Source organism: Phodopus roborovskii, unplaced genomic scaffold (genome assembly GCF_943737965.1).
Source record: "Phodopus roborovskii unplaced genomic scaffold, PHOROB, whole genome shotgun sequence".
Lineage (NCBI taxonomy): Eukaryota > Metazoa > Chordata > Mammalia > Rodentia > Cricetidae > Phodopus > Phodopus roborovskii.
Window position 1 is genome coordinate 17,383,294 of NW_026126588.1, and position 22,736 is coordinate 17,406,029.

A 22,736-nucleotide genomic window follows, 5' to 3' on the forward strand; every position below is an offset into this window, starting at 1 on the left:
TCCCTACCCGCTTTCGTGTGATCTATCTACAGCAGTTAGTCCCTCAAGACACAGTTCACCCGTTTCCTTTGTCACAGTCCCCAATCCCTCTACTCCCAACCACCCAGCAATTACTGGACATTTACTATGTGTGCAGCCCCCACAACTTCCAGTCAGAAAGAGTCACAGGTCTCCTCTTGGAGCAGCTTACTCTCGGATGCAGAGACCATGGGTGTGGGTGTAAATCAGGTAAAACTCGTGCCCAACTCGGCGAATACAGCAGCAGTTGGGGGTCGAGCGTGATTAGGAGAGAGAATGCTAGAAACAGACGAGTCTCTAAAGTAAACCACACTTCACCCCAGACAGATATTTCTACTGCAGTGAGGATCCGAGAATACCATTCATGTTATGAAAATCATTAAAAACCCTAAGAAGGAGTGACTATGGTGTACTAGAACGCAGCGAGTGAGCTGTGCCATAAGCACCAGAGGGTTTGATCTGATAAGGAACTGGGCTGCTACACTCTAGAGAGACGAAGCAGCAGGAATGGAAGGAAGAAGAGCGTGCGAGAGAACTAATGCCTGCCCAGAGGACGGGAACGAAAGCAGCTCAGCACAGGGCTGGCCACTAAGACGGAGAGATGGAAATGGAGCAGAGAGAGAGAAATTGGAAGGACAGGATATGGGATGCTGCAGAGGGCAGCAACCACAGATACAATACCGTGCAAATGAAAGCCATCAAAGAATTAGGGACAGGTCAGCATCGAGGGAAGTATCCATTCTATGTCATGATCTCAGGGCTCTAGAGAAGTCAGAGTCCTGACAGGGAAGGTTCAGGAGAGGTTGTGTAAACTAAGAAAGACACTCACTCCATTCAGGCCCTGTCTGAAGAGGGACGCAGGGACAATAGTGTCACTGACAGACACAGAGTTCATAGAAGGGACAGTCTGTGACCAGCAGGAGATACGCCCGATGGCACGGTGCTGTGAGGCCTAAGCAACAGTCAGTGAGCTTCCAAATCAGGTTAAGTCCCAGGCGCAGCCCTGCCACGCGATTTTACAGGGTGATGCTCATTTGCTATGTTGCCTGTTGGGCCCAGGTAAGGTCCAAGAAGGTACAGTAGTCTGTCATGCTCCGTGGCTGGGCTCAATTTACATCCTCTACATGAGCTGGTGAGCAGAGTTCTCGGGATCCCCACAGCTCACACTTGCTGGTGAAAGGGAAGACACTTGGCGAGAGGCAGGGATAGAATTAACTCCAACTATTCAGGTAACATAAAGTGAACACGTGGAGAAATGGAAAAGCAACAGGAGACTATTAAGATGAAATAATTATCTAGAGGAAATCAAAAGCTGACACACCTTAGGAGCAAATTTGAAATCAACTACGTTGTTATTTCCGGGCATATTAACTGTTCAGTACTAGATTAGGATTCGCCAAGAGATAATCTATTTGTTCTGATCTGCTTCCAGTAACTTTATCGGAATTCTTATATTCCAGCATTAAAATCCATATACATTTTTAATTTTTTAATAGTAAAGTAGTTGTAAATACAGATTTATTTATAGCAGGTTTATTTTTTCTTTGTGATAATAAAGTGCACATACCACAGTGCATTAAAGAGAAATTCTAGAACCTGAAGTATAACAAAATGCTTTTGCTGAGGAAGTGCAACGTAAACAAAAGCCGAAGTGAGCCACGTGTTAATGCAGCCTTCCTTGCTGCTAGTGAATGCGCCTGGGGAACCACGCCCACACTTACATATTGAGGTTTTAGCCAGTACCCAGAGTTCGACTGTATTTAGAAAGAATCCTTAAAAGAGGTAACTAAGTTGCATGGGGTCATAGCATTGCTAAAGGTGACTAGTGTGCGCACACACACACCAGAAGAGATAGGCCAACAGCGGGAAACCTATCTCATGAGACGGGAAAGCGGTAGTCTATAAAGCAAGGAGACAGGCGCCGGAAAACCTAGGGCTTAGGCTTCAAGCCTCTGGCTATGAGAACTATCTTTCTGGTACTTAAGTCACCAATCTGTGGCATTTTGCTGTAACGGTTCTAGCTAACTAATCCACATCATTTCTCCGTTTCTAAATGTGTGTAGTATTTAAGTGTAAACACGTAAACAGCAACCCATTTTCCAATAATCATATTGCTTTCTTAAAAATTGTGAACAATCTCCCCCTTAAATTTGGTTTTCTTACAATTCAAACAAAATCGCATACATAAGATATGACCAGAAGCAATGGGGCCCTGCTCCCCATCTTCCCACCAAGGGTCTCTAGTTGAAACATCTGCTTTAATGGGGGCTGGCGCTTACCGAGTCGATCTGGTCTAGGGAGATCTTGCCAGGGTTCTTCTGGGTGCTGTAATCTTGGCCCGTGTAAGAATGACTGAAAAACCAAGCAGAACAAAATACTAAACGGGGTCCGCAAAACGCTTTCATCTCTTCAAAAAGAAGTTTTGTTCTAAGATCAAAGTTATGAGGAGAAAACATTTGACACATGAGCCTCAGCAGAGTCAAGTACTTTAAATGTATTTAATAAGACAAATACAATGAATTACTTACAAGGAACCCACAATAGAGTGCCAGCCTGGAGTTCCTGATTCCTACCCCAGGGCAATGCTTTCATTTCTTACATGCATAATCCATACAGTAAAAGTTTAAATCTCCTCTACTTAAACCATATTAAAAATCATGGCAGCAGATCAGAAACAAAAAGAGAGCTTCAATGAGAAATCACTCCTTCACACACACGTACGCACGCACACGCACACACACACACGCACGTGCACATACACACGCGCGCATACACACACGTGCGCGCATACACACACGATCCCTGGGCATGTCTTGTGGCCCTCTGGCATACCCTGTTCTGAGTGGAGATGATGACACCTACCTTCAGTGCTGACATAGGATCCAAATGGAAATCGGTTTTGTTAAAGGCCTGATACATTTGCGGTTGCCATTCATGAAAATATTTAACAGTGCTCAGTGTGAAGGAATCTCCATGCACATTCTCTAATTAACTCCTCGCATCCATTTGGGGAGAACACTTAATTTACACAGTAAATGAGGAGATTAGCAATGTGTTAGGATCAAGTCTGCTGTGTAGCCAGATGCAAATTTGTCTCTTCATTCCATTTCTTTAGGACACTGCCATCCTCTCCCTATAATAAATGTCTCTGTGGTGTTATTTACAAGTTTGGAAACAAGCTGACATGTACTACCTAAAGTCATCTACCTTTTGTAGTTTCTCATATCCTTGACAAAATCCACTATTCATGTCCAGCCCCATAAACAAAAATCCCATTGCATTCAGTTTGTTATATTACATAGAAAAATATATCCAGTCAACCCATGGCTTACACAGACACAACTAAGGAAAATTCTGGAGAGAATTCCAGACTCACTATTTCATATCCACTACATACAGACTTTTCCGCAGAACGGTGCGCATGCTCTTTAAGAAGCTGCTGTTTCCACAGTCGATTAATTCCACTGATTAAACCACAGGTATGAATTATGAAACAGGCCTGTAGTAATGTGTTGGGATGCTACAGGTACCCTATGAAACCGTCAAGCCTAAGCATTCCTCTTCTGTTAAATCATGTACCATTTGCTCTGACATATCCCATCAAGGATATTAACATGATGCCTACATAGATCATGCAAGAAAAAGCCATAGCTGCTACATGAATGATTTACACTGTTTTGGAGATTTATGTACATAGAGGGTATGTACATACAGGTTCACACATGTGAGGGAACTCTTGGGTGTGTATGTACACATGTGTGAAGGCCAGAGGTAATATCAGCTGTCTTTACCTATCGTTCATTTTATTTGCTGAGGCAGGGTCTCTCACTGAACTTGGAATTCCCTGATGGAGCTAACTAGCCAGCTTTCCCTGGGAAGTCCCAAGAGCTGAGATTACAGGTGGCCACCATGTGCAGCAGGCCACGTTTGTTAATGTGGATGCTTGGGGTCTGAACTCTAGTCCTTATGCTTATACAGCAAGCATTTTATCCATTTAACCATCTCCCCGGCTCCTGTTTTCCATTCTTATACAAGCATAAATGACCACTAGTTCTGTAAAATCACAGGAATAAAAAAATATTTTACTTCCCATCTTAACAGCAGAACAAAGAAGCACCATAGGGTAATGGATAGCAGAAGGCTGCAATTCTGAAGACCTTTCTGATTTCGGGTTTTAAATCACTAGTTATACAACTGGAAGAGTCAATTATCCTGATTTGCCATAATTCTCATTTGTAAAAGGGAAGTATTGATGCCAGACTTGACTAGAAATTCTAGAGAAAGAAACTGATATGGCTTACTCAAAGTGTTAATTAAAATCAGCAATGTATATTCTAGTGTAACAGGGCAATTACATCCTTTACCAGTAAACAGAAGGCAGTAGGTAAGGCAGTCAGTATGAGCCTACAGAAGACATCACCTGGCTCTGTACTAGGACAGGCCTTTGACCCTGCAAACCTCAATATCCAAGTGCATCAATAAAGATGGGGATTGCAATCATCTAAAAGAAATGTTCAAACCAACTATTAACAACTACACAGGTATGGTAAAAATTACATACAGACACAATTATAGATGCTTATCGATAAAACACAGTAAAATAGTTACTTCACTACAGGAACTTGTCTTGAACAAATTAACGCAGCATAATGAGTTTAAAAGGAGACAAAAAGACCCCAGAGTCAGAGCAGTGGGACACTTGAGGTCTAGCAGCTAAAGGGATTTGGGATTTGAGGCAATTCTGAGCTACACAGCAACGAAGAAGGCATCCAATAGGGGGTGGGGGGGATAATGACCATGCATGTTTGCCAAAAATGGAGATCATCTGCATAAATGCATGATTCTAAACATCATACTGCACAAACAGGCTAATTTCCAAGAAAACATGTGAAAGGTAAGAGAATTACAACATAAAACCACACAGAGGATGCGTACAGCACACACATCAAACTCCCAAAACAGAAAAGAGGCCACTAGCCACACACAGCCACGCATGGAATCCACTGGAGGTAATGACAAAAAATGGATATCAGAAATGTGATTTCTCTTCTCATCTGGGATAAAGAGGGACTGTCTATGTCTTGACGGATAAGGAAGGACCCTAGATACTCTTAAGAATCTTCTAGTACAACTTGAGCTGAAAGTTGTCCTTTGCCCTCTACACACACACACACACACACACACACACACACACACACACACTCACACACACTAACGGTGCGGAAACTTAAGAAGAGAGGGCCTGACTGGAGTCCCTTCACCATAAGGGTGGGCCTGGGAAGGTTATGCCCGCCTCCCCGCCTGTGTCCCCCTCAGGCTCTCTGCATCCTGGTCCAACAGGGCGCTAGGACAGTCTCCCACATATCCTTGTGCTAAATTCATACCGTATCCCGAGTCAGCATCTTGCCAAACTTAAAGAGGAATGTTTGGCTGACTAGTCAGAGAATCTTGAAAATGGTTCTTTTTATTTCCTAGCTGAGTTACCCATTTGCCACAAATATAGAAAGAAAAAGACAAACTATACACCACTTGGTTCATTCATAAGCACAAGTAGTAAAGGTTAGGAATTTCAACGATTTACTTTTGTTTCCTATACATAAATTACCGTTCACTTGCTGGAGCAGCTTGGAAAAGGCACCGAGGGTGAACTATAAGAGCTTTCTTTCCAGGGATACAGAAAAGTAACAAAAACAGGAAGCATGTGACTCCATGATTATTCAGTTGCATTAGAATTTGTTCTGAAGATACTGGCTGTAAAAGGACAGAGCGTCCTTTGGCTAGAATGTAACAGTGTTGTGTGCCAGCAATATATACCTGGTCATTGCCTTAACAAAACTGACCAATGCATAAAATGCAGGCTGAATTACTTTTTTAAAAAAATGTTTTTAAGCCAAGCGGTGGTGCATGCCTTTAATCCCATGGAAGGCAGGGACAGGCAGCTCCCCGAGTTCACAGCCATCCTGGTGGATTCCAGAACAGACAGGGCTCAAAACCCTGTCTTGAAAAAAGAATTAATTAATTAACTAACTAACTAACTAACTAATTAATCTTAAAATGCCATGAGACACTCAAGACTCAAACGAGTTTCTCCCCACAGCTCAGTTACTGTCCTTATATAATAGATCCCAATAACGAAATTACAAGGAGCAAAAACGGCTCAACCCAAGGACTGTTGCCACAGGCATTCATGGAGGCTCTGCCACCTCAGTCAACCTAAAGAGATAATTCCTCACAGATATTCCCAGAGGCTAACCTAATCTACACTCCCTCCCAGGCAGGCCCAGAAACTTGTCTCCTGTCAAGTTGACAAGATTAACTATCACAATCCCAAACCTTTATTTACATAACCAAGTTTACAGGGTACTACCTTTAACCCTGTTAAATCAATGCAATATTGAGGAATGTGGGTATGACAGGTGACTGAGACCAAAAAAACAAAACAAAACTATCTAATTTACAGAAAATATGAATACCTAAATAAATAATCCATTGAGTTATATCTAAAATGACAAACCTGGAAAACACATCTGCACACATACGCCTGTGAACCCAATGTGAGAGGCAGACCCTCTGGGTTTTGCAGAAGCTACAGAAATACAAGTTCTGTTGGTTGCACATACATAGCAATTGGACACAGAGCCTCGGTGGGGACTTTTGTCAGAATATGGGAACTGAGAGCTGGAAAAACAAACAGAAATTATACAAAAGTGGACCTGTGGGTATCCCACCAAGATCAGCTGGTTAAGGTGGGGGGGGGTCTCCTCCTCATGCTGGGGCAGTGATGAGCATCACCCCTCATCACTACAAACATGAGTAAAGGACAGCTTTTCAGGGGTGGTTAGGCCCCCATTCCTCTTCTCCTTTAAAGGAGTAAAAACACTGGTGGAGCATTTGCAACCAGGGAGGCTTGGTTGCAATTCTCCTGTGTGCCGCAGCCAGCCTGGTTTGCCCGGACAGTCCTGGAGGCTCAGGCACAAGGGGAGGAGCAGGGCTGGGAATCTTGTCGTCACAGGTTTCATCCGTTACAGACAGGGACTAAAAATGGAGTCCTCGTAGCGCCACCAAAGGCTGCCATGAAGATAGAGGAGATTTCTAGACTTCATCACTGTACCTTTCATCCTACTGCAACCTTCATCTTCACCAAGGCCTCAATGTACTCGACCTAAACATGCTTTGGTTGTTTTCTTTAGTTGTTAAAAGCGCTGGCTGGCCTGGATCTTACAGGGTAGACCATGCTGTCTTTGAACTCACAGAGATCCTCCTACATCTGCCTTCATAAAGGTATCTCTTACCATTCCATCTACTGTTTCGTTTTTCTATCCTTAGCATTTACTAATCTCTTCCAGTAAATACTAGAGAGTGATTTTTCATCTTCTTTTTTTAATACTTAATCAGAAATATTTAGCCTTGAGGTAGAAACTCGAGATGTCCTTTGATGTTTGATATATGAAAGCTTTAGTTTTTTGGGTTTTTTTTTTTTTTTGAGGGTATTTTGTGTGCAGAAGATTTAAATGGAATTCAACATCATGCAATCAGTTTTACTCACCTCAGACATTAAAAAAAAATTTTTTTTCTCAATGTCTGCAGCAGCTAGGAACCATAGGACAATGACTGCTAAGCACTTAAGTTGCCTTATTCTCAGTTAAGATGTTTAATAACAATTATTATGTATTCACTGATTTCAAATGCACATTAAAATCATATTTTGGGTATGAAGATGTCATTAAAAATTATCTTTGTGTGTGTAATATAAAATTATGCATGTAATTCCCATTGTGTTTTTACTAACAGCACTGCTGTACGTGTACACAGTGACAAGAGACAGTCCCATGGTCCTTTGGACGGCTAGGCAGGCATACCTACAGGACAGTCAACTAGCTTGCCATCACTGCGGCTTACCAGACTAAAATTCCTGACAGTCATGGGCATAACACGAGCTACAGCTGGGTCAAACAGAGAGTCTTTTGGTCTACTACAAAGGAGTTTGTTTCCAAAATCTTCTACTTGAGAACTAGGTATTACACACAGGAGACATAGTTTGCCTTACGCAATCTTCAATGGGGATTACTTTGGAGCTAAGCTCAACTAAGGTGCATTTTGGAGAAAAACTAAGCTTCAACATATTGTGCCTTGTGAGCTGGGATAGCCTGATCTGCCTCAACATACAACTGCCACTGACCATACTTTCATTTATAAGAAAAACATGCAGTGTAAATGGGATTCTAAACAACAGGAAAAAGGATGTCTCTCCCATCCTCCATGAATGTCTTTCCTCAACAGGTAGAGTCTGAGACCCATAAAAAAATATGCTGCCTTTCTCTGTCAAGCATATCCCAGTATGTCAGAACCTAAAGAGGTCACACCATCACCCCCTCCATCTGGCAGGCTTGAGTGCATATTTTTCGTTTTCTTTCTTTCTTTCTTTCCTTCTTCCTTCCTTTCTTCTTTTTGTCTCAAGACAGGGTATTTCTGTAATGCTTTGGAGGCTGTCCTGAACTCTGTAGACCAGGCTGGCCTCAAATTCTCAAAGATCCGCCAGCCTGTGCCTCCCTCTGGGATTAAAGGTGTGCGCCACCCGCACCTGGCTTTGAGTTAATACTCTTACACCACTATAAAACATGAAAGCAGGAAAGAAAGCACAAGTAATGAAAACTGATTGGTGCAGCAGGGAATCCTATTTATTTGGGCCATTAAAAAGTAAGTTAAAGCGTCTTGCAAAATGAACTGTGATCTCTTGGGTCATTCTATAAAAGTATCCCAAGACCCAGTCTAATGTTTTCAAATAAAGTCTCATGCATCATGGTACAGGCGGAAAAACAGTCTCAGGGAGAGGAAACAAGGGTGTCTGCACAGCACACATACATCCAATTTGCAATCGCAGTCTTACCCACTTTGGATATTAAAAAAATAAACCGCTCTGATCACTTAAACACAGCTATTCAGACCTTTAGAAAGCAGACTTCCCCCTGTGTGTGGATTTGTGGGGTGTGTAGGAAATCATGTAAGCCAAAGTAAGGACATACCATTTCCTGTTGCGAAGGCCATCTCGAGAAAACTCACTGAGCAGCTGTCACCACTGAAATTGAAATGAGTTTTTACAGCTAAATCCCTAGTAAATGGTATCTAACTTGTATCAGTCCAGGTGATTTTCCTGGCAGTGATTCCAAACGAGGACACAATCAATAAAACTCTGTCAAAATTGAATATAAATTATTTTTCCACCAGCATGAATTTTATTCAATTTTATTTTTAAAGGGGCTCCTCAGAAAACTATCACCTTGCAGTTAGCAAGAGACACAACGATAAGAATGAGATGCAGACTGCAGGTAACTGCTACCCCACCCAGTTCAGCTGCTACTTGTCTGTCTTCCCCGACCACGTGGCCATAGCACCAGTGAATTTCTGCTCTTGGTGATGCTCTGCTGGTGTATGTAAGGAATGATGCTCTGAGACGGACTGTTCGGCCCTGCTTCGGGATACCCAAGACTAAGAAAGAAAGGGTGCCTGCCAGGGCAATAATGAAAACTAAGAGGCTGGAAGAATGAAGCCCTGAGTGAATGTATGTTGCTAACATGAAAATGGCCACAGGGACCCCCAATGCCTCAGCTCCATGAAGTGACCAAGCCTTCCCTAGATAAGGCTCAGGGAAATGGCAAAGCCGCACACCCTGCTTGGAGAACAGTTGTTGGCCAAAGGCTGACCCTTAATTAAAACCAGTGTGAAAAACCCATCAGGTGCAGCTTCCTCCTCCTGGATGACTGAAGCCTGGCACTGCTCCCTACAGAGACCCTATGGAGATTAGCCAACCCCCTCACCCCACCCCACCCCACCCCACCCACCACTCAGCCTGTGTAGATTAGCCAACCCCCTCACCCCACCCCACCCCACCCCACCCACCACTCAGCCCGTGTACTGCGCATAATAAATGCATGGAGTTCAGTTCCCACTGCCACTGCTGGTCCCCAGCAGAGCACATGGCCCACCCAATCCTAGCTCTTCTGTACTTGTGTTTGTCATTTCTTCATTCCCCATCACACCCCAGTTGGGTCAATCCCCAAACCATGCCGGTCTCAGTAAAACTTCACACATAAAATGAATGGTTGTCTTTCCATTCCCTTACAAACAGCTCCCAGAGCGCAGATGTTTCTGAAACTGGTGCACTGCCCATGGCGTTCTAGGACCAGCCCATCACGTTTGTTCACATGTATTAAGGATGCAATGTTTGGGGAACTTGTGTGGGCTTTTCTGGTTGTTCGGTGTTAGCTGGGGCAGGGTGGTCAGGCAAAAGGTGTGGAGACAGCTAATGAGACTCTTACTAAAAGTCACAGTTCAAAGAAGCACATAACACACTTTCCGTTAGTCAGTCACTCGAGTTCCATCATGTCAAAGGGTTCTGTTTCAGGTATTAAGCTCCTAACAGCTTTGTTACTTAGATATGAGTCTGTGAGACTCACTAAGTCGCAGAGTGCTTATCGTCTGTGGTCACATGGGAACAGGAAGTGCTATGTCCGCGGGACAGTCTTAGGTCACAAAAACATAGAAAGAACTCCTGCTACGGTAGAGAGCCGAGCATCCCCTTGGAAATGACATAAAGCTCTGTGACTTGGACCCTAATTATCATCCCAGGGGCTAGGGCAGGTACTTGCCTGGCATGAATGAGGCTCTGGGTTTGACACTCAGAAGAGCATCAACTACCATCTCACTCAGACTCAGTATTTAGCGACTTAAAAAAGGAATGAATGGCAAAAGTTTAGAGCTCAAAGTGTTTTCAATCATTCATTCAGTCACTCATTCATTCGTCCATCAACTAGATTCACACTGTTTTAAGTAATGGGGAAGCAAAGGTAAATAAGGTGAACAAATTCTTTACACGCATAGAGACTGCGTCCTATAATTAACTAAATAATTAACTAAAACTGACTGCTCTTCTAGCTACCGTGGCTATCTTAGTTACTGTTCTATTACTGTGAAGAGACGCCATGGTCAAGGCCACTCATAAAAGGAAGCATTACATTTCGGGTTAGTGCACTGCTATCCTGGCAGGAAGCAGACAGACAGACAGACAGACATGGTGCTGGGGCACAACTGAGAGCTTTACATCCTGGTAACAGGCAGCAGGTGCAATTAACTGTTGGGCCCTCTCCAACCCTTAACCTCCTAAAGTGATACATGTGCACACACGAACCTCTGCTAATGCCGTCCACTTCCCCTCCTCTCTGTACATGGTTATACATTTTGCGCTTCCCCCCCTCTAGAAACTATATTAGAGTTAAGGGGCCATATCTAGTAACTCCTTTGAACCCAATCAGAGTATCTATTATAGTCCCTGTAATACAATGGGCAACTGCTAACAAAATGTCAACTTTTAGCAATTATACTCTTACAAACACATGATCATTATTGCTATACATACGAAAAATATAATTCTAAGGTTGTAAATGGAAAAGTATACATTCTAACTTATTAATTCCTTACACTGACCCTGAATAACCTTATACTATAACAATCTCATTAATTTGTTACACAGACCTATGCAATAATCAATGAACGAAATGCTTGTGCTGATGCGCGAAGAAAAGAAAATAAACAGTTCACAGTAGCGCCAGCGCCTGGGAGCAGGTGACAGGGCGGAGCCAACAAGCAACTGATGCTTGTGTGCATCACACTAACGAGGTCTCCACTTCAGACTCTGACTGATGTAAGCCCCGCCTACTAAACCACTTCCTAGCATTTGCTTCCATTTTTGCCACAGCCGACACATCAATACCAACACAGTGTTCTGATTTGAAAATGAGAGTGTACTCGAAGAGGAAACACTTCAGTTTCTCACTACGCCTGCTAGAAAAAATCCTTCTTAAGAGGCTGCCTGTCTGGCATAAGATCAGTGACACCGCATTCTTTAAAGCAGTAAACAGAGACATGTGGAGACATGCGCATATTGAGCAAATGTACTGCGGTGGGAACAGGAATCCTACACAATAGCAAGGCATTGTGCGGAAGATGCCTTCGTTACTTCAAATGCTGTTCAAAAGATCAGTGTAACTATCTTAGGAGCATAGGATGCATTAAAAGTCAATCCTTTGCACATAGCACAGCTCTCTGCTATGCTGCATTATCTGTAAGTTCTAATTCATTCTTGAACTGAAATAGGATGATAAAATTAGAAGCAGTGTAGCAAACACAGTTTTAAAATTATTTACTCTTCAATTAAAGATGATAGATAAGAATAACCGCTAGAGCGCTTGCTAACACCGCGCCCCCCCCCACTTGTCTTAAAGTGGAAGGGTGTAGGAGAAACACACTGCAGGGAGTCAGTGTGACTGGGAACGGCCTGCTCCCCACCCCCCCACCCCCCCACACACACATTCCCTGTGTTAAAGTGGAGGGACACAGGAGAACATGCATGCACGTCATGGAGAGGCACCGCAGTATATTTAAGGGGATAAAATCTCTCGCGCAAATTATGATTATATAGAACTGCTATAAAGTTCTCTCTAACCTCATGCTTTCATACTTTAAATTCTAAGTGATATGGTAAGTAGAAATAGTCCTTGTTATTATACACCCATGCTAGCCTGAGGGGCCGGTGGGGTGGGTCAGCGGGTAAAGGTGCTTGACACCATCTTTAACTTGAGTGTGATCCTTGGGGCCATATCTAGAAGGAGAGAGCCAGCTCTTGCAAGTTGTTTTAGCCACATACATGAATAAGCAAATAAATGTAGTCTTAAAAACTCATGCTACTTTACAAATACTATCCCATGGGCTACTGGGGTTAGAGGAGTAAAAGATTCTCAATTTACAATGAACACACCTAGATTCATGGGAACATACCAAACATCTTCAAACAGTTAAAAAGTAAACCAAGGACATATTGTTGACATTTTTTTTTTCTCTCTTTTGGCTTTTTGGCCTTTTTTGAGGGGCCCTCCATTCAGCTCCTAAATAAATCACTCACAGAGGCGTATTCTCACTTAGGAGCATCTGGTCTAACTAAACATGGCTTGTTTCTTGCCAACTTTTCTTAAATTAGCCCATCTACCTTTTGCGTCTGGGCTTTTCCTGTTCTCTTACTTCTGTAACTCTTACTCTTACTCAGTGGATGGCTGCGTGGCTGACCCCTGACCCCTCCTCTCCTTCTGCTGCTCCTCCTCTTCCTCACTCCCCTTCCTCTCCCTCACTCTCCCTGCCAGCCCCGCCTACCCTCAATCCTGCCTCGCTATTGGCTGTTCAGTTCTTTATTAGACCATCAGCTGTTTTAGGAAAGCAAACGATCACAGCTTCGCAGAGTTAAACAAATGCAGCATAAACAAAAGCCACACCGCTTAGGATAATTTTCCCCAACAAGTACGCCAAACAACCACGCCTAGAAAATGCAACGCAGAACCACGGGGGTGGCGATGAACTTGAAGGAAAGTCAGTTCATTAATGGTGGAGCTGATGAAGCATGGTTTAAGGAAAACAGAAGTTATTCACATAAATTCTCCCCCAATCCTTGAATTTGGGAGGAGGGGTTGTTGTTTCTTTGGTTATTCTGTTTGGCTTCTCAGCAAGTCAAAAGTTTTATTTTCCTAACTGAAGAGTTTTCCTAGTAACAAAAAATGGTGGGGCTGGAAAGACGACTCAGAAGTTAAGAGCACTGGCTCTGCTCTTCCAGTGGTCCTGAGTTCAATTCCCAGCAACTACATGGTGGCTCACAACCATATATAATGAGCTCTGGTGCCCTCTTCTGGCCTGCAGGCAAACATGCAGGCAGAACACTGCATGCATAATAAATAAACCTTTGAAACAGGTAAATAAAACGTTACATCTTTTATGAAATATTCATTCATCACCCTTTTCACTGTTTTCAAAACAGGCCGTGCTGTGTTGACTGCATGGTTCAAGTCATCCCCTTGCCTCAATCTCCCAAACCCTTGGGATACAGGGGAACATCACCTCTTCTGAGGAGAGAGGTGGTTTAGTTTTGAAGAAACTAAAGCGTCATAAAGAGCACCTTCTCTAAGTTCTGCCAACTTCTAAAGACAGAAACAATGATGTCCACCTTCCCTTCCCAGGGGCTCCTCAGAACAGGAATTGACATACTATCTCAAAAAGTACTGTGCAAATGCCGAGCAATCTGAGCCCTGGATCTATTCCCTCTGTGCCCTCGCCAGCCTTCCTCCTCTGGCTATCTCCCTCTAGCTCCCACAGTCCTTTTCTCCCACCCTGTACATGTGTCTCCCTCTGCAGTCTTAACAGGAAAACTCTACTCAACCAAGAAGCCTACAAACGCCGCCCTCCTTCCTTCCCTGCCCTTAGAAGGAAGCCCTAGCTAAAGGGGTGTGGATGCCCTGTCTCTGCAGCCTCCTTTCTTTCTTGTTCCCTGGTAGGACTTCGATTCCCAGCTGTACCATTATTGTAACACTGTGGCTAATTTCTGTTGTAACACTGTGGCTAATTTCTGGGGCCGAGTTCAGTCGGCCCTGAATACTTGCAACTTCCCAGCAGTGGGACAGGGCTCTACACTAACCTTCAGCCCATGGGTTCTCAGCTATTCACAACTGTAATCTGCTGCTGTTGTTGTGAGTCACAATGTAAAGGTCTGTTATGTAGGGTATTTAGGAGGGGTTGCGACCCACAGATTGAGAACCACTGCCGTTGAAACCACACCCTCCCAGCGTACTCCAGGTACTCGGGAAATCTCTGCCTGGCATTTGTACTGGTTTCTCTTCTAACTCATCCCCACAGCTGCCCCAGAGGTCAAACACCAGCAAGCTGCAGACTCTATGAGTCATTTCCTCTCCTCTCTCCCTCTCTCTCTTCCTCAGTTAGCTGGGCCACTTTGCCAACTGTAACAATCACCAATAGTGACCAGCAAACATTTCCCACATGAAGATCACTCTCACGCTGTAGGCCTGTGTCTAGCTATTCACTATATACATTCTTTACACATGTCTTACAACCACTTCAAGCCTAAACTGCCTGAAATTATTAATTCAACAAACAGCAACCGTAGTCTCCTTCTCTTGTTCAAGACAGCATTCTACAAGTGGGATTAAGGTGTCCTCCAATCTGGGCAGCCAATTTGAGACACTACTGAGCTAGAAAGAACAAATACTGAGAAGCAAGTGAGCCTTGATACCATCGTTTAAGGAAATTACCACATGAGGAAATGGGTTAATTAATGAAGCTGTGTGTCTTGGTACCCAGTTACAATAAAAAGCTTAGCAAGTTTTGTGACCCACTAATGTGCCTGGCTCTGGGACGAAGCCAAACCTGTGAATTCTCCCATAGCAAACTGTGCCTTACTTGCATGGATATACATCATAATGCGCATTCAGTAAATAATAAATGCTACTAATGAGTAAAAATAAACTTACTTCCACAGAGTCCTGAGGCAAAAGCTTTTCTGTGTTTAACTTTTAATAAGAGACCCGAATTCAATGAAAAATGGGGATATATTACATCTTCAATCACACACACACACACACACACACACACACACACACAAGACACGGTCTAGATTATCAGGTTGGCAAAGTGTTACACAAATTCTGAGTGGCTACATGCTGTAAAATAGTCTAGCAATTCCTCTATATTGTTCCTTCAACTTTTACAGGTAACCAAATAATCTCCCAAATGAGATGTATTGACAATTTAATTAAAATGCTATTCAAATGCTATTCATCTTTCATCTTTGATCATTAGAGGCACCAAAGTTAGAATAAATAATGACATCAATAATACCTTCTAAAGTCTGTCTCCTCTAGGTCACACCTAAATTATAAAGTTCATGCAAATCAATGATAATTTATTTTTTCCTAACAAGACTGCCATTAGAAATCTCTTAAATCAAGTGATCATCGTTCTCATCTTTTTTTTTTTTTTTTCTTTTTCACTTTAGTTTCCTGCATCCTAGACCTGCCTTCAGCTCACTATACAGTGGAGAATGACCTGAGGTCCTGAACCCCCTGGCTCTATCTCGAAAGGTCATGTGCCGCCATACCCTGTTGATGTCATGCTAGAGGAGTCAACCCCCGGGTTTCATGCTCACTATAAAAGTACTCTACAAACTGAGCTATACCCTCAGCCTACTTCTTTGCCACTTTGACCTTTAAAAAAAAAGGAAGATAAAAGAAAATTATCCTTCTTGACAGCCAAAAGACAATCCAATATGCTTGAAAGGCACACATTTCGTAAGATTACTTTGTAGAACAGGAAGTGCCAAGCTATGCACACCAGCTGCCACCCTACCTACAGATGTCTCTGACACAGTAATAAAATGAGAAGCCATTTGGTTTAATAACAATAAAAAAGCAACATCCAGCCCCGGTTGCCTAGCAACCAGTCATGAATGAACTCCACAGAGAATAAAAGCCCTAAACGAATGTACAGTCTGTTCAAGTTTCAAGGACCCAGGGAGATGCCAGTAGTTAATCTAAATTCTAGGTGAAAATTACCATGTTGAGATAGGAGAAGGAGAATCTATCATGATTGCATAGCATCAAGTATTCGCTGGAGCTAAGAGTCAACCTCTTCGACTTATATTTTGAACCAGCAAAATTCTAGAGCAAATTAACTTACAAGATATAAAAAGTTCATTTGGAAGAAAAAAAAAGAAAGCATAAAATGGCACACCTTATCCTTAACTCTGCAGAGCACCTAGTACCGCGTAAGTGTGGGATATTATGCTGGCTACTGGGTAGTGAGTTGGCAACAACAGCATCTAACCCTGTAATGGAGGAAGCCTAGGATAAAGAAACTACCCACCAGCAGGCATCTGGGTCAGGCTAAGAGGGAAGTACATGACCGGAGACCGTGACACCTGAACTGAAGAACAAGCGACCATTCCCTGAGTTACAGTTCTCACCATCAGAGCATCCGGAGCAGCACCAAGCTGGGCTTCACGCGGGAGGGAATGGGGCAGGGTGGGGGCAGGCAGGCAGGTAGACAGAAGAACTAAGGCCAAGAGCACAATCACCCCCGGCAGTGATGTGGACTACATCAGAGAGGGCAAGCAAGAGTTAAGGAGCACGGGAGCACAAGCTAGTGAGCTAAAAGAGAGAGACACTTTGAAGATGAAATCAAACGGTTTAGAAGGGTCTGAGAAGGGAGACTACCAGCACACTCCCCCCTGAGGTCTAGGTTTCTTGACCCATGATCACAGCTCCAGGACATGAAGCAAATGTGGACAAGATGCATGCTTCTGGGCACCTGAAACACTGCTCCTAATCACACCCCATATCCCTCCCGCGCCCCAGAATCAACTACAGGAAAAACTGAAAGTTACTGACCCAGAGAGAAAAGGAAAGGAGGGGGACAGCAAAGAATGAAAACCAAAAGACACCAGAATGCAAAATTTGCAAGTGACGAAGGGGAAGGGAAAGCTGTGGAGAGGGGAGGCTCGGTGGGTAATACCCCCCCCACACACACACACACGCACGCACACGCACACACACGGCTACTTCTGCCCAGGCCCAGGCCTCATTCAGTTCTGACACTGACACAGAGGCAAACAACCCAGGTAACTCCAGTTCTGGGATGTCTGACCACCTCTCTAACCACACACGCTGCAAGAACACGGTGCAAATACACATAGAAATACAAACTACTCATAAAATTACTCATAATTAAAATACAATAAATAAACCTTTAAAAACTTAAAAAGTAGAAATCCTAAAGAGAAACAATATGCTCGTTGACGACATGAGTCTTATAAATGTAAGTAGGCTAAATAAAAATTGAAAGAGAACTGGTTGGGTCAAATATAACAGAGTTACAATCTTTTATACTTTAAGTACCCGAGATCAAATAAAGTCGGGAGATGCTATACATAATTGAGCAAAGAATACAGACTGTTAATCTCACCCTAAAACAGAAATGGATAATAAGACATCTAAAAGCAACTCTTCATGAGAACTGAGATGCATGTGGCCACAGTAGCATCTTTTTAACTAAGTTATCCTACAACAGCTTCGCGGCTGATGTGCCTTGTTCAGAGTTGGCCTGGGTAGTCATATACAGTATAGGAATGTAAGTAGAATAACATTTTGAAGAGAAACATATATATTCTGAGATATTTAAAGCGGTTCGTTCATACAGTGTGACAAAGTAATCCTGCTTCTGAAAGACTATTCTAATGAAATAACCTAAAACACAGATAAAGGCAAAAGTTTACATGAGAGGAAATGACTAAGCCTGGACACTTCTCAAAGCTTTGCCCCTCAACAACCACATATATGTTGGCAATACCTTCCAGAATGTCTGTGACCCTGGCCATGGTTCACATGTATTAACCAAAATAACTGAAACCTGTGCAAGCCTAAATATAAAATAACTAAGACAAAGCACAAATCAAAAATAATTGGCATGAAGTGTGCGGAAAATATGGCTAAGCTTTGCAAGAAAATGGATGCTGCTAGGCCACTCCAACCCCCTCACTGATATGACCACACCTTGAGCACCGCCGTACTGTAGGGTTTATCTTTAAAAACACTGTACCCTGAGCCTGGGCACCAAGACACATTTTGGAGGCATGACCCCACTCCTATTCTGACTACTAATAGGGCTCATACACTTATAAATGGCTTAACCAGCATGGATGTCATTAACTATCTCCTGTGCATAGTTTCAATAACATTACTGCAGACAGAAGATCTAGACATGGCCTAAGTATCTTCAATACAGTGATAAATATACTACAACTGTAAAAGAAAATTTTAACGCAAAAGTGATGCTTTTAGAATGATTTCAATAAAGAGACAAGTCTCGTGTTTGTGATAAATGTGAAAAAGTAAATCTAATAAAGTTTCAATGCTGAGTTTTTAAAAAGCATAAAAGGAAGAAATATTATTTTGAATAGTAATGATAAGACTTTCCTTTGCCTATATTTTGTTTCTTTTATAAATACTGAAGCTATGCTATTCTTATATTTAGAAACCTCATCAATTCAAAATAAAAGTATACCTTGGCTTTGTACTCAAGTTAAAAAAAAATCACATTAATTTTATATTTTACATTAAGTTGGTCACCTCCACTGAACCCGATTTAAATGTAGCAAACAGCTTATAGATTTTTGTTGAATGAAAGGAACTTGCTCAGCATTCTTGAGTCAAGGATAGCAAGTACTCCAGTTGATCAACAGCAACTCAAGCAAATAGAAACTAACGCAATAGGCTTTGAAAAGTGTGGCAAGGCTTCGCCGTCTATTACCTGAGGTGGGTGAGCAGGGGCTGGAGCCGTTCATCTGACTGTACCGCAGGCAAGGACCTGGCTGTTAGCTGAAACAGAGAAAAGGGTCAGTAACGGCCACACTCTGAGAAACAGGAGAGCTGGGTGATAACCAGGCAGCAGGACACAAGCATAAGGGACACTTGCTCTTCAATCAAGGCGTTACTACTCATTCACAATTAAATAACTACGTATTTCCAGCACTCAGAAGGCTGAGGCAGGAGGATGGAGAGCTCAAGGCCAGCCTTTACTACTCAGAGACAGCCTGCCTTAGAGAACAAAACAAAGCTAACTACAGCATATTGAGGACACAGAATAAGTGACTGAACTCTGAATGAAGAAAAACGGAAGTAAGCATAGAGCCCTGTCCATCTGAGTTTGTGCAAAAGCCTCTACTCACAAACACATTATCTCTGGAAAGAAAACTGGACAGAGTCCTAAATGTTAAGATGTATAAAACCTAATTTTACAGTATGAACTAAGATGATAATGGCATTAAGGAGAGGGACTTGCACTTATGGCTAAGCAATCAGGAGATTGGATTACACACACACTCTCCCTCATAATTTCCTTAATTTTAACAACCACAATTCTGTAAGAGACCAAGAACAACCTCTAAGACTCAAAACCAGCTAAAAGTATTTAACACTGTAAGTATGACCTCAGATTAATCTAGGAGACCAGACTGAAGGCCAATCATGTGAGAATTTACAAAAGGGAATCTTAGGAAAAGTAAAAGATTACAAGACATCCTTTGGTGCTCATGTTTTCAGGTTAAGAGTTCCTGAAAACAGAAAACAATTTATCAAACCAACTTTTTATACTACATAAATGAAAATAGAGCTATAATTCAAAATGTTAAAATATTCTAAAGTAAGTTTTAGAGTTGGGCAGAATAGGTCTAAAAAAAATCAAAACACTGTACGCAACAGCAATTAATTAAATAAATAATGTCTAATAATGAAGAGCAGGCATTCTGAGTTTCACATACATCAATAACCAAAGTTATTGATTTAAAATATAATACTGTGATACAATATACAATAATATGCTGCAATTTTAACACAAAAAGATTTTTAGTGTCCATGAAAAATTTTGTCTAGTACGTCATCACCAGAAAAGTTATCAAACTTTATAAAGCACATTCTATCATGGCACGGTTAATGTCAAATGCCTCTACAAAATGCCACCTTCATAGTTAAAGAGAGGCCATGTCTAAGATCCAAAGCTAGTCTATAAAAATACTTATAACATATCCAGATATTTTAAAAGCAAATTTTCTAGGGACAGAGCAGACAGGCTGGATTTTCTCAAGCACTTGTCAGAGTCTGTAGCATGCTTCCTAATTAAGGGGTAAGGAGGCATGGTAATGAACGTATCCCCAAACTGTTTTAAAGCAGTAGGCCGATATACTGAAATAAAGTGACTATGGTGGCTGTCATTAAGGGACTGCTAGCTTCATGGACACTCTTCAAACGTCTAAACTACTACACTGGCTTCTTTCCTCCATTCCACCATGAGGGTGCCACAGCCCTAGCAATAATAACTAACAGATGCATAACGGAGAGCTAACTACAGAATATATGACAAGAACTTGCAACTCTATTAACTGATTTAAAAAAAAAAAAAAAGTATATCTCTATCTGCACTTGATAGGTAAAGCTTTTCAAATCCCTGCTTTCACAAAAATTAAATCTAAATCAAAACTAATTGACAGTTAGCCTTCCCAGAAAGCAATAAACTATCAGACCAAGATGTTTATTAGTAGATATTTTAAGCATTTCCTCTACAAGTTAAAGTAAATAGCAATCTAATAAATTCCATTTACAAATTTGGGTGTTTTTTTTTTAATAGAAAACACAGAAATATGTTCTATATGAATCGTCCCCTTGAAGTGGCTATAATTTGGGATTCATATAGAACCATTGTTGGGGGATACTGAATCCCACTGTGAACCCCCAGGTTGCATTTGCATTAATTAAAGAAGATTAACCTTAGGTCAGCAGGCTGAGTTAGCAACTAGTTGACCGAAAGTGATCAGAGGGCATCTGAAAGAGATAGAGAGATGCACCGGAAGGAGTATGGAGGGATTTTGAGCGGTATAACTTCTTTTGTTTCAGTGGAGCAGGGGGACAGGTCTTTTGGGAGATGTCAGCAAGGAGAGAAGTTTATCTATTTACCACCCAACTGCTAGAGCTAGCAGGTTTCACCCCAGTCGTTGAAGCTCGAGTCTTATTTATAAAAGGAACGATAGAGATTTAGCTAAAGCTACCTTTACCTGCAACAACAGAGCGGGTGCCTGCGGGAACAGAATTCCCACCAGGCTGTGGCCTGAGTGGCTGGACACTGCTGGAGAAGCAGGCAGGTAACTGCAAAAGTCGCAGTTGCTGGCTGAGACAGAAGTAGACGAAGGAGCAGCAGAGAGAGGGGGGAGAGAGAGGAAGAGAGAGAGAGGGGAGGGAGAGAAGGGGAGAGATGGGGAGAGAAGAAGGCCGGGGAGGAGAGAGAGGAGAGATGGGGAGAGGAGAAGGGGGGTAGCTGGTGGCCAATTGAAAGCAGATTAGAGCAAAAGAGAGTGTAAGTGGGCGGGGTCTGACTTTTAAAGGGTCCTTTGCACCTGCCTGCAGACTAGTACTCATGGAACCCTGGGCTGACCAGAGCACTGCCTGAGTGCATTCTGCCAGGTGACAGGGGCAGGCCAGCGTCATGCCTGATCCTTACAAGTGTACCTTCCACTTAGATATAATCTGTTCTATATAGCTAAACATAGAAGTTGGTCAGAACAAACAGCGTAACTTTTAGAATTAAGTTGTTAACTCAATAGCAGGTTTTTAAATTCTTTTGTGTGGGGAAAACAATTTTATATTTTTCTGGGAGACGGGAAGGGAACAAATAACTACAGAAGTTCATATTTTCCGAGTGACATTCTCTCCCTTTCCTCAGTCCTAAGAACATCTGACGCTACGACAGTCTATTAACTTCGGGTGACTCCTGGAGGTGAGTGCATGGCTCTCTGTCATCCTGTTCTGCACACATCTGTGCCTGAAATATTTAGGCAATGGAGAACGGGTTGTTTTTCCAGTAGTGAGAGAACTGAGGAGAGCAAGCTTGCACTGCAGCAAGGAGAGCAATTAAGAGCATAGTACCCACAGGGACTGAAGACGAGCAGCTACACTATGGCTAAGACAGCTGTGCTAGAAATAAAGGCGTGAGCGATGTGAAGCAAATGTGCACCACGGAGTTCTGTGACTAAAGGCCAAGGAGGGTACCAGGAAAGCAGGCAGATAGGCGACCGGGTTACTGGCAATGATAAAACTGCGGGTATACTGCCTTTTAGAGCTGGCCTGGTGGCCCACGCTTAATCACAGAACTTGGGAGGTTGATACCGGAAGATGAGGAGTTTAAGGTCAGCCTGGCATACATGACAGTCTGCCTCAAAACATCAACCCATCAAACACAGTAAGAGGTGAGATCAGATGTTAAAAAAAAAAAAATTACACACACACATA

The 22,736-nt window shown here is 42.5% G+C and overlaps 1 protein-coding gene across 1 annotated transcript in view; it reads right to left on the bottom strand.

The window, feature by feature from the left end:
- Prim2 (DNA primase subunit 2) overlaps positions 1-22,736 on the bottom strand; it is a 141,896-nt gene that overhangs the window by 38,760 nt on the left and 80,400 nt on the right. Inside the window, exons 8-9 of the mRNA XM_051204451.1 lie at positions 19,210-19,277; positions 2,298-2,370 (exon numbers count right to left, since the gene is read on the bottom strand). Coding sequence (XP_051060408.1) covers positions 2,298-2,370; positions 19,210-19,277 — 141 coding nt within the window. The remainder of the gene's footprint in view (positions 1-2,297; positions 2,371-19,209; positions 19,278-22,736) is intronic.